The sequence below is a fragment of the Podarcis liolepis genome (genome assembly GCF_965112155.1).
Source record: "Podarcis liolepis genome assembly, chromosome: 6".
Lineage (NCBI taxonomy): Eukaryota > Metazoa > Chordata > Lepidosauria > Squamata > Lacertidae > Podarcis > Podarcis liolepis.
This window is the reverse complement of record NC_139559.1, coordinates 61,570,551-61,585,502: the sequence shown is the minus strand read 5'-3', so window position 1 is coordinate 61,585,502 and position 14,952 is coordinate 61,570,551. Positions and strand designations below refer to the sequence as shown.

The 14,952-nt window shown below is 39.7% G+C and overlaps 3 protein-coding genes across 7 annotated transcripts in view; 1 reads left to right on the top strand and 2 right to left on the bottom strand.

The window, feature by feature from the left end:
- The window catches only part of PGM1 (phosphoglucomutase 1), a 30,228-nt gene that overhangs the window by 7,031 nt on the left and 8,245 nt on the right, over positions 1-14,952 (bottom strand). Inside the window, exons 2-5 of the mRNA XM_083510320.1 lie at positions 3,426-3,588; positions 2,466-2,612; positions 1,620-1,745; positions 748-938 (exon numbers count right to left, since the gene is read on the bottom strand). Coding sequence (XP_083366446.1) covers positions 748-938; positions 1,620-1,745; positions 2,466-2,612; positions 3,426-3,588 — 627 coding nt within the window. The remainder of the gene's footprint in view (positions 1-747; positions 939-1,619; positions 1,746-2,465; positions 2,613-3,425; positions 3,589-14,952) is intronic.
- Positions 4,940-14,952, bottom strand: part of EFCAB7 (EF-hand calcium binding domain 7) — a 59,667-nt gene continuing 49,654 nt past the window's right edge. For all 5 annotated transcript variants that reach the window (XR_014527734.1, XR_014527735.1, XR_014527736.1 and 2 more), the window contains one exon: positions 4,940-6,901. The gene's annotated coding sequence lies outside the window, so the exon portion shown is untranslated. The remainder of the gene's footprint in view (positions 6,902-14,952) is intronic.
- The window catches only part of ITGB3BP (integrin subunit beta 3 binding protein), an 89,885-nt gene continuing 86,293 nt past the window's right edge, over positions 11,361-14,952 (top strand). Inside the window, exons 1-2 of the transcript XR_014527743.1 lie at positions 11,361-12,357; positions 14,665-14,813. The gene's annotated coding sequence lies outside the window, so the exon portion shown is untranslated. The remainder of the gene's footprint in view (positions 12,358-14,664; positions 14,814-14,952) is intronic.

The window sequence follows — 14,952 nt, the reverse complement described above, 5'->3', positions numbered from 1 at the left end:
AACATTAATATTGTAGTTTTTAAAATGTGCATTTTGATGTTACTTGCATAACGTGAGTGGGATGTTTATGCTCAGTTTAGCACCATGTTCACCTGGCGCTCTCCAGATATTATTCAGGAAGATTGCCATTATAGAGCTTTGCTCAAAAAATAAATAAAAATTACAACCCTCTAGCTTATAATTATTCTATAAGCAGCATACAGTCCTGAGCAAGTTCCCCTTACAACTCCAGAACATAGCAATTAATTCATCCTAGATTTCAATATACCGTATTTTTCGCTCTATAAAACGCACTTTTCCCCTCCTAAAAAGTAAGGGGAAATGTGTGTGTGTGTCTTATGGAGCGAATGCAGGCGGGAGGCTTTGCTCAGCGCTCCCTTTAAAGAGCTGCGTGGAGCGTGTGTGCGGCTCCGCACGCTCTTTAAAGGGAGCGTGGCACTTGGTGGAGCCTTCATCCCACTGCCCGGGAGAGGCTGCGCACGGCTATCACATAAGCCAGGACAGCAAGAGGCTATCCCAGAAGCCAGATCCCTCTTGCTGTTCTGGCTTCTGGGATTCAGAATATTTTTTTTCTTGTTTTCCTCCTCCAAAAACTAGGTGCATCTTGTGGTCTGGTGCGTCTTATAGAGCGAAAAATACGGTAAGTTGTGCCAATGATAGGTCTAGTCCAATTCTTCATGTTCCACATGTTGTCAGGAACAGTCCTCTTCTCTTTGAGAGAACCAGGAGGAAAATAGCTCCACATACCCCATCTCCATCAAAGGCTGCTCCAAAATCATATTCTCCCGTCTTCATGGTCTGGACCAGATCAGCAGCATAGGTTAAGTTTGGATCAGGATGGTGACCACCAAAGTCCTCGAGGGGTACGCAGTTCACAGCAGAATTTGCTGCTGCTCCAAGTTCTTCACAGAGGATCTTTTTTACATACGGGCCGACAACTGATTTAGCAATGAATGGACAGATAAAACAGAAACACATGTAAATTACTGGCAATCAAAAGTTTATTGTATTCTTTTAAAGATTTTGCTATAAAATGCATGTGGTTAAGGAATGGTTGACTGCTCATACACATTAAATAGGTATTGATACACTTCACACAAGTGTTTCAACAACATTTAATATGCACAAAATTGTTTGGGTACATGAAGTTCAAGAGCAGCACTGGAGCAAGACATTTTGCTGCCTGAGGCAAGATGCCGCTCTCCCCTTCTACAAACAGAGGCCAACCAAACTAGAATTTTCCTTGAACACTAAGCAATGGAACATCTTCTTTCATTGCACCTGACAGCAGCAGGCTAACTCTGAGGGTGCAAGGCAGACACACAACTCCATTCACTCTGTGACCCTCAATACCTGTCTCACTGCCTAATGGTAGTGGCAGCCCTGTTCAGAAGAACTTCACCTCAAGCTCATGGAACAAAGAAGAGGAAGGTGGAAAACTTGACAGTATTGTAACACAAGGCCTTTTTTAAATGGCTTCCTCAAGCTAGTGATGGTGCTTGGAAAAAAACAGTCTCTCTTCGTCTCCTTATCAGAATATGAAATATATCTTCAAGCAGTTTTAGAGTAGAACATTTGTACTTTTTTCAGTGGAAGTGTCCCTATTTAATCTTTCTTACCTCCATGCATAGCATCTATCCGAATCTTTAGATGGTTTTGACCTGAGAGTAGTTCTTTCAGTGCACTAAAATCAAAAATATTCCTTAGCATATTAGCATAAGCTTCTACTGAGTCCACAATTTCAACTGAAAAATAAAACAGAACAACCCACAATTATTTGAAGAACCTGATGATATAAAAGATACTACTAATTCAATACAAGTAGATACTTTGATGATCGTTCGGCAACAGTAATAGGGGAAACGCCCATGAGATGTGCTTACTGTATACAAATATGGAACATCACCACTTTGAGGGAAGAGTACAAAAGATGCGCAACTTCAGGAAACAATTCTCATCTTTCCAAACTTGTATGTGCTAATATAACCCCAATGGAAAATAGTGTTTGAGATTTACAACTTGGTCCTTTGTGAAACTGCCCAACATTTTTGTGTACAAACCCACTAGCACAATGCCCCGTGGCAATATTTCACAATTACTAAATTGTAAAAGTGGGATATGGACATAAGAGGCAAACTTTGTTAGATCAATTGGTAGTTCAAAATGGAACTAAACAAGTTAGCGTTTTACAAAACCAGAAACATAGATGTATGTGTCTTTGTTGCCTGGGCTGATCACATGTCCTCTCATTCAGGAGAATATGGGCTGGATCCAGAATTTAGTCATGATTATTTGTAAGTCTACTCTAAGCAAGGAAATGAAGTAAGTCAAGCATGTCTGAACCCAGTCCAATTAATGTTTCCTTTTGAGGCTTTCAAAGTTGAAACAATACTATAATATTTAAATTGCTAGCTATTGCAAGTGAGAACCTTCATTAATAAGAGGAGAAAATGGATTTTACTTGCCTGTAAATGGTTTAAACTTATTCTCCAAGTCAAACTGCTGCTTTCCAATGGTACTGAGGTCTACATTTAGATCTGGACATATAGCATACTCTTCAATAGTCTTGCTAATTTGGAAAATTTTATCAGTAATTCCTTCGGGAGCAGGCCCTAGGGAGAAAACAGAGTTTTATGGCAGACCACAAAAGATATGCTCAGATATGCTCTCAGAGTCAGAGATAGAAGAGTGTGCCTCTGGAGATAATGATAAAAGGAGGTAGATTTAATGTATGTGCTCAGAACATTAACCCAAAACTGTTTGCATAATTCCCAGCACATCAGTGGTAAAAGAAAGCTACAACGTCCTACGAGACAAAAGGTGTGTGTGTGTGTGTGTGTGTGTGTGTGTGTGTGTGTAGACACACACAAAGAGAGTGTTTTATATTTAAATGGACATGTCATTCCTGTCTTCATATGAAATGAGTATGTATTGGCAGTGTAGATCATAGAAGAAACAACACCTTAAATGGAGTTATATTATCATTGTTTTTCTTTAAGGAAAACCTTGTTTGCTTTTTAACCCAAGCAAGACGTGTCTGGGTAAAAAAGTAGTAAATGCAGCATTATCTTAAAACAAGGGTAGCCAATGTGGTACCAATGATTACAACTCCCATCATCCCTAACTATTATCCATGCTTGCAGGGACTGATGGGAGTTGTAGTCCAACAACCTCTGGAGGGCACCTCATTGGCTATCCTTGCCTCAGAACATGCATTGCTGTGGCACTGCTGAAACTAAGTGTAGCATTCTAACTGCACTGCTCAATTTCTACAATTCCTTCCTGGTTTCCCCTTCAAACTCCCTCCCTCTCCCTTTTCCTCAACTTCTGCTCTACCCTGAAGCAGCCCACCCAATGGATTTAACAATAGTCAAGAGGGAGGCGATCACAGGTGATGAGTGGGATTGGCAGTCAGAAGTACTCACCTCCATTTGAAGTATTGAATTTAATTCCAAAATCCCCATTAGGTCCACCAGGGTTGTGGCTTGCTGTCAGAATGATGCCGCCAATTGCTTTTATTTTTCTAATAATGCAGGACACAGCTGGGGTAGAAAGGATTCCATTCTGTCCAATTACTAAATGGCCAATCTGAAAGAACAATTCAAGGGAAGGGGAAACAGCAGTGCATTAGAGACATACGGCTTGTGAACATTAAAAAAAAAAAAGGTTGCTATGCATCAGGGTAGTGAACATAGTGCCCTGCAAAAGTAGGACTGTAGTTCCCATCCTTGATGGGAGTTGGAGTCCAACAACATCTGCAGAGCATGATGCTGGCTAACTCTATATGAGCAAATCCGTTCAAAGTTTCTTAGAAATACTGTGCTGCTTTTTTCTTTAAGGCAGTTTTCCATGCACTAAGTGGAGTGCAGCAAGTTTGTTTTGAGCTCTAATATTCCACCGTAACTTTTTAAAGATAGGTTTTATTTATATGCAAGATTATAAAAAAATAAATACTTACAAATAATCAAAAAGAAAAAGAAAAAATTCTCCATAACTTATGACTTTGTTCTTACTTAACTCATATATATTTGTAGGGTCACATTCTATGTATTTGAAATGCCAACAGACTTCTGATCACTTCTAGGTAGCCTCCATTGCATTACTGCATGTATTTAGGGCTTATCCACACCTCCTCTTGTCCTGGTGCTTTCCCTGGGGAAGGAAACTGCTCTTTAGCACTCGACTGAACAAACAACTAGGTTTTCTGCAGATTGCAGTTTGTTCCTATTTAGAGCTAAAGAATGCATTTTCGCTGGGAAAGGAGCGGCCAAGGGGAAAACCACTTGAGGTGGTGCTTTCAAGGCAAGCAGAAGTGTAGACAAGCACTGAGCGTATCTTGGGTGTTTCTGTGCTGCTTAATGGAAGTGAAATTTAGCAATTCTCACTGTACTTCTTTTCTATTAAATATTCTCCAACAGAAACTTTACTGTACCTGTTTCTCTTTTGCAACCAGTGGTTTTTCCCTTATAAAGTAAACTATACAGCTAAGTTTTGGTTTTCACTAATATATACTTTCCATTCATGTTGCTCAAGCCAACAAGTTAGCTCAGTTGGTTAGAGTGTGGTGCTGATAATGCCAAAGTCATGTGTTTTATCCCTGTATGCACGCATATTCCTTGGACTAGATAATCTATGAGTATGATTGTAATTCAGTATGGTTCATCAAGTTGCCTCTCACTACCAATGAAGCCAAAGAGCCACTGTACTTTCGTACACTAAATAATAAAAAAATATGAGTTTGATCCAATCTTCCTCTTCCACAGACAGAACTCCAACTACAGAGAGGTAGCCGTGTTGGTCTGCCATAGTCAAAATAAAAAAATTCCTTGCAGTAGCACCTTAAAGACCAACTAAGTTAGTTCTTGGTATGAGAACCAAGAACTAACTTAGTTGGTCTTTAAGGTGCTACAGCAAGGAATTTTTTTATTAGAACTCCAACTAGTTATGGGAAGGACTGCAATCCAGTGAGGGTCTCCACTGGAGGGATGCAAGTCATGTGCATGGATTCCCCTTATGCAACCCCTCCCACAGTTCAGGAGGATCACCCAACTCTATAGCAGATTTTCAGGAGAGAAAGGAAGAATTCGTGGAAATTACCCCCCCCCCCCAATACATACACACCTTTTCTCCAGGGGAAAGGTTTTGTGCATGGAACTTGTTCCCTGCAAGTCTTTATTCAACCCTTTGTATGTTCGCAAACATCTGCCGCCTTATCAAGACCTTGACCCATATGAAATCTTTGACCCATTTTCTCCCTGCCTCTGACACTCAAAAGTATGTAAAAGAGGAAAGAGAAGGCGTCTGCACCAGCCATGGGGACTTATAATGCTGGCTCCAGAGAACATCTGCCACAGATTCTTACCCAAGCATCCTGGGTCAGAGTCAGAAATCCTGAAGAGTGGAGGCATGTTATCTACCCAAGATTGTCCAATGGTTTAGCAAGAATTATGCATGTAAAAGCATGGAACGAAAACTATGAATCTCATAAAGAGGAATCAGTCAGGAGGGCTTGGGAGCAAGTGACAATAGTCATGTTAATAATAGCATTAAAGAAGCAGGGGGGTTATAAAGAAAGACTGAAGAAATGGAGGTCAGTTGCGTAATATATAAGCAAGGAATTTTGAACAGCTGGGGATGGGGCAGATCAACTGCATATGGAATGGTGTAAGTATAAAACTTTAGCCTCCTCTAAAAGTTATGTTATTTAATATTTGTTAATTCTTTATATTCTATTTAAGACATCTGTATATGACTTATTTTAAATAATTGGAATCAATAGGAAATGCACTGGTAACATGAAAATAAATGCTGCTATATATAAATATATTGTAAGAATGAATTGTTTAAAATATTGTTCACACAGAAAGGGGGCTAAAGGCTCAGCAGCTTTTACTGATGTCATGCACGTTTGAGGCAACCTTTTGGATCACGCCCCAATTCTGCTGTTAATGACCTATCGTTAACATACCTAGGGAATACCATGAACATGCCATCAATAGTAGTTAGCTATTTCGAGCTATATCACTAACCTGGTTTAAGGATTAGGTACTAACTCTGACCCCTTTTCAAAACTAACAGGATCATTTTTTATCTTTTAACACAGAACAATGCAACTGATCTCATCAATAAACACACTTCCTCAAGCCTGGCAACATTCTGATGTTTTCTACCTGCTTTTAAGATAAATAGGGCTGGTACTTTTCTCCCCACTTAGGTATTTTGGTGCTTTCCTATTAAGAGCGAAGAAGAGCTTTGTGTCTCTCTTCTGACCCCTTGGGGTGAGAGCAATGTGAACTTCGACTTAGCTGGCCATATTCAGGAGCAGTAAGTATACTGATAGCTTGTTGTGACTCTTGTGTAAGTTCATAGGAACTTGCTCAATTAGGATGCGACTGAGAGGGAGGCAGAACGGGAGAGGGCGGAAATTGGTGTAAGTTACAACTCAAACATTAGACATGCACATTTCAATCTCATTTCCTGCAGCTATCCAAACAGCTCATTTGTACATCCCAAAGGTAAAGAATGTCCCTTAGCAGAACATAACCATGAAATCATCCATATATACTCTCTCTCTCTCTCTCTCTCTCTCTCCACACAAGAGTTCTCTGTAGATCAAGGAAAAATGTTTAAGCAAAACGTATTTCATCTGCTGCATTTCTTAAAGTGGAAAATAAATTGATTATTTGAAATACCAATTCAAAATAAATCCATTTATATAACCTGGATGGATTCTGTCATTTTAAATTGCATTGTGTTACCTATGTTCTTAATCAAATTCATGTCAGAGTACATCTCCATTTTTCTTTTCACATGGCTGGCTCTTGGGCCCTTAAATAGTAAAGATCAGATTCCCCAGTCAAGCTAGTTGCTGTCTGTAGTACCATTTTCTTCTTTAGAACATCTATATGACAGGAAGGAAACCGGAACGACACATCAGCAGTCTAAATGTGGCTTCTACGGCCCTGTAAACCATCCTATAATTACAAGTCCAATTATAGATATCACTGCCTAGGCATGCCAAGTCAGGGAGCTACTAACGTATTAACTTCCCTTAATTAAATTAAATCATCATGTAAAAAATGGAAAATACATTACTTAACTGACCAACCATTTACAGTAGTGTAGTCCCATAGGAGCCAGTGAAAAATAACCAGCATAAAAGGTAATGAATCACTTCTCAAGTATTTGTGGTCTTATTTGGAAATCCTTTGGATTCATCATTCCTAAAGAGGTAATTGTACCTGCCTCTATCACCTACCACTGCTCACACCTAAGAAGTGATATGTTCATCTCATAAGAAGTTTCTCATAGCAGGTGTCCTTGGAAGCATATTTCATTTAACTCCCACAACTACTGATGAATGAAGGTCATAAATATATTACCAGTTGAAAAATATTTCACAGAAGTAAAAACATTTAATAAAATTGTATTTAATGTATGACACTCAGAAATAAATAATGTGAGGTGATCCTGGTCTTAAATTCCATGACCTAAAACATTGGTAAACTAAGAGCTTTCTAGAACTAAAGCCACAAGTGTAGCAGCTGTGTACGAAATTACTTGCACAAAATAACCAGTTTCAACAGACTTTAAACAAGTGTGCTATGAACTAAATTGCAGTCTAGTTATCATTTGGATTAAAAAGTCCTGTTTCTTTGTTCTGTTATAGTAATTTTGGGCAGGGCTCTTTTTCAGCCAGAATTCAGTTACGGCGTCTCTCAAGTGGGCACCATTGCCATTATAAGAGAACAAGGGAGGTGTTCCCGGTGAGTTCCGGGACTTCTAAAACAGCACTGATTTTTGGTGAGATGGAAAAGTAACCCTTAAAAAAAATGTATCATGCTTTTTCAGTTGGAAGATACCATATATAGGATTTTAGCCAATACTAGTCCGACTCGGAGGAGGCCATTGGGGTTCATATACATGACTAACTTAGCTTCATTACTTTCAATGGGTCTACTCTGAGTAGAACCTAGTTGGATACAACCCTGCAGGAGAAGTCAACATAACACTCTTCCAGTCGCAAGCATTTCAGTTCACCTGATGAAACGACTCCCCTCCGCACCCTCTCCTCTCCTTCTCCCACATGCTGTTCCGGTGGTTCTCCAGACCAGCTGATAATTGGGGCTGACTAGGGGTCCCATTGCACTAGTGGGCCTTGTTGCCCTGGCTCCTGCAAGCGCACCTACTTAATTGAATCCAGTCCATAATGGCCAGTGTGTGTAGGTCAAGATAATTGGATCTGGGCTACTTTACTGAGCTCAAGAAAGTTAGCACCCCTAGTAGCCAATACCCTGAAAGAAAGACTAATAGTAAGCAGAAAGGGGCCCAAATGAACAGAGCAGTGGCAAAAGTGTAGAAGAACTGGCATGACAGTGATGGAGTAGAGGGCGGAGGGAGAGAGCTCTTCAATCTTTAAGAATAAATCCCACAAGTACAAGACATTCTAAAATTTGCTGAGAATTGGTGCGAAAGACAACTGTAGCACAACAGAGCAGAAAGGCCAAGTGTGGTTAAGTGAGGGAGGGGACTTGTTTGTATCATCCAATGGCTACTGCACAATCTTTGTACAGCAAGCATATCCCCACTCAGCTGCACAGAAGCACGGGATGTGGTGAAATAAACTGTACAAATTGCTGCATCAGCACGGGACAGTCAGGGGCTCTGGAATTCTCCACTAAACAAATTCCTGCCGTGGCAAACAGAATTAAGTACTGCTTCACACGTGAGTTTCCTACAGTCCTATGGTCACTTTAAGGCTTGCTACAGAAGGTCTTAGATGACTGACATGCTCCCACGCTGAATAGCTTCATGTTACAATTTTACAGTAACTCATTTCTGTTCCATTTATTCTCTTGACCTATTTGGCCTTTGTAAATCAGTGCAGACTTGAGTGCACTTTGGTTCACTGGGTTAGATCTTCACCATGCTTGGAGTAGAACTCGGTAATTCCCATTTATTTCAATGGAGCTACTGAAAGCATGGCTAAATCTTGATCCAATCCATTGACTTTAACATGATTAAAACACACACACACAAGCTGTTCACTGTAAACACATCCTATGCCCCTTTTAAAATGTTTTTTTTTGGGGGGGTGTTATTTGGTTGTTGTTTTTATTTTGATTATGTATTTTGTGGTTTTATATTCTGATTTTATTCTGTGAACTGCCCTAAGACCTGTGGGCATAGGGTGGTATATAAATTCAATAAAATAAAATAAATGAAATGAAATAAATGCTCACAGCCTGTGAGTCTAAATTGTGGGAAGGAAACAACACACTTTCATCACTTATTTACTTTCCTAAACATTTTGTGAATCAAAGGTGGGAGAGAGAGGGACAGCTGCAATTATTCAGTTTCTAACCATGGTTCCTCCATACTGCTGAAAACTTAAGAGAGCCTGTTCCTGCCCACCAACCTCTTTGGAAGCAGAACAATCCTAGGAAGAGCCAGCTGGATCAGAACCATGGCCCATTCTGTTCTCACACAGTGGCCAACTAAATGCCTATAGGAAGCCCACAAGCATTGTATCATGGAAGCTTTTGACCTGCTAAGATGTTGCCTTTAAGAACCACCCTTGGTAAAAAATTGCCCTAATCTAAGATATCATTTGGACAACAATGTAAAGTTCATTTCCCTGATTTTGACCAGATACCTCCAAAATATTTTATTTGGGTTATCCCTTCACACATCACATTGTTATACAGTACAGCATTCACTGCCACAAGACACAGTGATTGGTGCCAATCTAGACAGTTTTTTAAAAAGGGATTAGGCACATTCATGAAGGATAAGACTATCAATGGCTACCAGGAATGATTGATGTATATTGCCTCCAGGATCATGCCTCTGAATACCAGTTGCTAGGAAATGACAGCAGGAGAGGACAATTCCTCTTGCTCTGTTTGCAGGCTTCCCAGAGGAATCTGGTTGGCCATTGTAAGAACAGAATGTTGACTAGATATACCTTTGGAATGATCTTTCTACAATATACATACTCAGCCCCCCCCCCCCAAGTTTACGTACATGTGGTTTAATAACCAGTTGCAAGTGCCTGTCCCTGAGAACTCTGAAGCCAAAACTGCCTCCTTTAAAATGCAGCATTATATGAGAGCCACCTACACCCTCTTAGTCCTTGGGAGGGGGCACAGAAGCCTGAGGCTCCCTGGGGCTTGTTCTCATCATGCTAAACTATGCTTGTGTATGATATCCAGACATAATCATTGTCTTCTACATGCCCTTATGAATTACTTGATATCAAATTCTGGCGAAAAACTATTAATTTTAAAACTGATTTAAGCACCAATGTCAGTTTTCAGACATTCGTGTATAGAAAACCTCCATTGGCTAGAATGCATATTGATTTCTCTTTTGCGTTAACAATATTCACATGTACACGCCAGAGGTTCAAATGCAATTTTAACATTATCCTTCCAAACTTTCCCAATAAAATCAAACAAATGATTTAATTGCCCTACACCAAATCAGTGTTCGAAACTCCCATTGTTCTAGGTGCATTTTGTGACAGGGAATTTCATTAGCGTGAGCCGTTTCTGAGCTCTGGGCACAGTACTGCGCTTAAGATTTCAGATTAAAACTGCAGAGTGGAAGGAAAGGAGGACCTTTTTCTGCCTCTCCACTTCTGGCTACTCTCTGAGGACTGGAGAAGAGATCCTCTTAAGAATATTAAGGGGGTGGGCAGAGGAAGGAGTAGACCATGTGAAAAGTGAACATAATATTTTAGCTGCAGTTCATTCATTTTCAGCTTTGTATTCTTGTTATAAATAAAGCGTGCCTAGACATTGTGTTGTTGCGCCCATAACCCAGGTTTAAGGTACCATTTAGCTCCTAGCTTTCATATCTCTGTTTCTAACACTGTACCAAATGATAGAAATAATTCCTAACATAAGGATTTAACCAGAATGGAGGCTGATTCTGCATCACTCTAACTTATCCAACAGCATGCTTTTATAGCAATTCTCATAACACAGCTATTTATATCCATTGAGAAACTGAAAACATGCTTTGTCGATTCATCTACTGAGTAGCTCAGATGGAGAATGACAGAGCTTTGGCTACTCTAAGCAGGGAAGAGGAGGGGAACGATGATACAAAATCCTTCTCTCAAGCAATCATACACTTCTAACTATACTATACTGCAATATTTGCACATGTTAATCTAACACTGAAATCCACCCAAGAGCCAACCATTTGTTGTTGACAACACGGAAACAATAGGAAATATTTCTACGTTTCCATCAAAACCCAACTTTTCAAAGCTAGACTACAGAACAACATAAATTTATAGTTTCCAAGACTGCTAAGGCAACGCCCATCCCCACATCCCACCAATCACCATATCTGACCCTAAGTAGTCAATCAGTAGAATCCAGATAAAAATGTGTTATTATTGCATTACAAAATGTTGAGAACTTTTAACACATAAAGAGTCAGCACATCAGAGAGCTGTTAGGTATTAGAGATGCAATCACATTTACAATATACCAACCCCATTGGCAGCAGCCATCTGAACTATCAGTGTTATTGCAAGCTTATTAAAATATCTCCCATCTCCTCCAACTACCATAGTAGATCCTTGTCGATCTCTTAGGTCTATGGAGAAAAATATACTCTGGATAAAATTGTGCAGGTAGTTTAGGTTGGTCTGAAAAACATATGTCTTCTTCCGTAATCCACTAGTTCCTGGTTTCTGGTCATAGTAAGGTGCTGTTGGCAAAGTCAGGATTGGCAATGGACTGTCTTCCATGATCCTTTTTCATATAAATGCATTAAAAAATAAAGATAGAAAAATACAACAACAGTGAAAAAATATATTTGAAACAGCCTTGATACTGGTAATAGCAGATCTCTTGGTTAGAGGTTCAGTTAAGTAGCTCTGTACCCTAAAATAGCTCCTTGAACCTTCTGCTGAATGTGGTTTCTGTAACTGAAGAACTTTTCTTGCACTTGCTCTGAAAGATCACTGTCAGAGAGAATACATCCAATTCCACACTGCAATCCCTGAGGAAAAATGGATGTTGTAGAAGTCTTTAAAGCCTTTTGATCACGACAGCGGCAGGGCTCTGAGCTCCTGGTCACCGCAAGCGGGATTTAAACGCAATGAAATCTGTATGACATTCTTTTTTGGGTAGAGGAGATGGGGAGAGAAAGCTGTTTAGTAGGTCAGCTCCTCAGTCAGAAGCATTGATTGATTTGTCACCAGGCTGAGCTCTCCAAACCAATGCGAAGCTAGAATTGTTTCAGCCAGATAAGCAGGTTTATAAATTGACTGCCTGGTTTCCAGTTGTGGATCCTACTTTAACATCGTCTTCATCAAGAGGCAAGTATGTTGAGAAGGTAAGCCCTGTTAGAAGTGTGGTAATGTAGTGCGAAAGTTATTTTGTGGAGTCTAGCATGTAAAAGGTCACTCTTAAAATGGAAGTCGGGACTTCTCAGTTACCTACAGTTTCTTTAGCCCTCTGTTATTTTAATAACTAGAAAACTCTCCAGTGTCAAAAAGGATTTGCTTCATACTGTAAGCTGAGCTAATATAACAAACAGAAGAGTTATTGGCAATGCCAAATTTTGCACCCAATTTTCAACCTTTCCTGGAGAAAGTGCAGTATAATTGCTTTGATTTCAAACACTTCATTCCAGATACACCTAATTTTAAGCTGATCATAGCAACTTTATTAAAAATGCCATTTGCTTGTATACAATGCATATGACAATCTAAACAACCCATGTGCTTTAACATTAATACTGCAAACAATTAAAAAAAACCACATCTCCATTCCATAGAATAAACCTGAAACATTGATCTTAAAAGACAGAAACACAATGCCTTTTAATGGGTTTTAGAGAGTTGTGTAAGGAGCTCAAAATATTTTGCAAAAGGTTTCCCCAGCCACTCTGGGCGGCTCCCAACAGAATATTAAAAATAGAATAAAAAATCAAACATTAAAAACTTCCCTAAACAGGGCTGCCTTCAGATCTCTTCTAAAAGTTGTTTATTTCCTTGACATCTGATGGGAGGGTGTTCCACAGGGCGGGTGCCACTACCGAGAAGGCCCCCTGCCTGGTAAGTCCCTGTAGCACCACAACTTCAGTCCCTAAAATAATATTCTGAACTGCTAGGATAATTCACCTTTCATAGAGTTTATTCCTCCCATTAGGGTTGACCAGACATATGGCTCACAAGCCATGTATGACAATGGGCAGATGAAGTACAGTTTTGCAGGGGCAAAACTGGGGAAAAGGTAGAAAAGACTGAAAGAGTAGCTCCTAAACTAAAGTGCCTGGGGGAAATGGCCCCTAAATCAGCACCAACTAAGCCAGAATGAGGTGAACGAGATGGCCATAGCCAACAAATCCAACAAAACAAATCCAGAGAATACATAAATTTAAAAGACTTACTAAAACTGAAGTCTATCCTGTTTTGCTACCAGTGGGAGGCTGCACTCTTTCGTAAGTGGATTTTACCATCTTTCCATTTCCTGTTAAGATGTATGCAAATCAGTAATTATATCTCCAGGATGGAATTGTATATATTCCCTCACTGTAGCCTCACCCTTGGGAAAATGACCGGCCCAATATATAGCATGGAAAACATCAAGTTTTAGGTAAGGGAAGAAAGCAGCGTTTTGTTTTGTTTTTTGTAAAACCCTGTCTGTATTGAATATTGTGGAACACATGCACACTTGAACTTTGCAGTGTGGTTAAATTCATAGGTAGAGGCTTTCCTCTTGTGGTACATACGTGCAAGTGCACGTCCCAAAGGGAAACTGTACATTCCTGACATAGAATAGGCTCTTCTTTCAGATTATTAAACAGCTAAGAATCTTGTGGCACAGATTATTAAACAGCTAAGAATCTTGTGGCCACAAAAACTTGTGCCATAATAAATTTGTCAGTTTATAAGGTGTGACCAGACACTGTTGTTTCTGCCCTTCTGGAAACTATTTCTGGTTAATGTAGGCCAGAATTCAATTATGAAATCTTTGGTATGGTTGAAGCCAAAACTTTGGAAAAAGAAGTTCCCCTACTATTTTCTATTAGCACTGGAATACTTTAAAAAAATCTTCTCTGTCACAAAGGACAGCATCAGCAATGACTGGAAGGAACAAAAGGAGAAAATCTCTGCTTCTGTGTAGAAGAAGAAATACTGTAGTTGCAACATGTGTGGGGTTTTTTTTTTAAACCTATTTTTCTGAAGTCACACTGTTTATTAAATTCTGTCACAACTTAACATTACTGCTGGCATTTCTGAGATTGGCTAGTCTGCATTAAACACTACTTCTGAAGTTAGGATGGCTGACAAGAAAAAGAAAGGCTAACATTAGGATCCTTAAAACAATTTCATTGCAGTCCTCCAAGTCTGAAGGTGCAGAAGTGTTTATCTCACTAAAAATAATTTTCACGTCACATTGGGTTATGTACTGCATGTATATGCTAACTGTTGCAGCAATCTGCATGTGTTCATAATCTCATTATTTTCATTTTTCAATAATTTAGTTCATTCTACAGCTCCAGAATTATTTCTTTTTAAAAGTTTTTTGGCCTTCCAGTTCAATTCCCACAATTTTCTATTTAAAAAAGAAAGAAAAGAAAGCAAGGAATCTGGAACATATGGCCTACTGTCCTTGTTGTCCTCACCTCCTACAGAAGCCCCTGATTACTGATCCGGATACAGCTTTGCTTGATTCAGCAAAGCATCCTCATTCAGCTGGTAGAATATAACTTGGCTCCCCCTGGTGGCAGTCCTGGGTGCTTTTTGAACAGGTCTCTCTTCTCTCAGCAGTAATGCAGATAGGGTGAGTAATCTATCCTAATGGCTTTAAAGAGAGTTACGGTAGTTGTGGTGTCTCTAGTTCCCACCTACTCCCTGGGTGGTTGAAAGTTTCCTGTGGTGTTTGAGGTAGTGGAAGTAGCTCTGCCTCTGTTGTTCCTGGG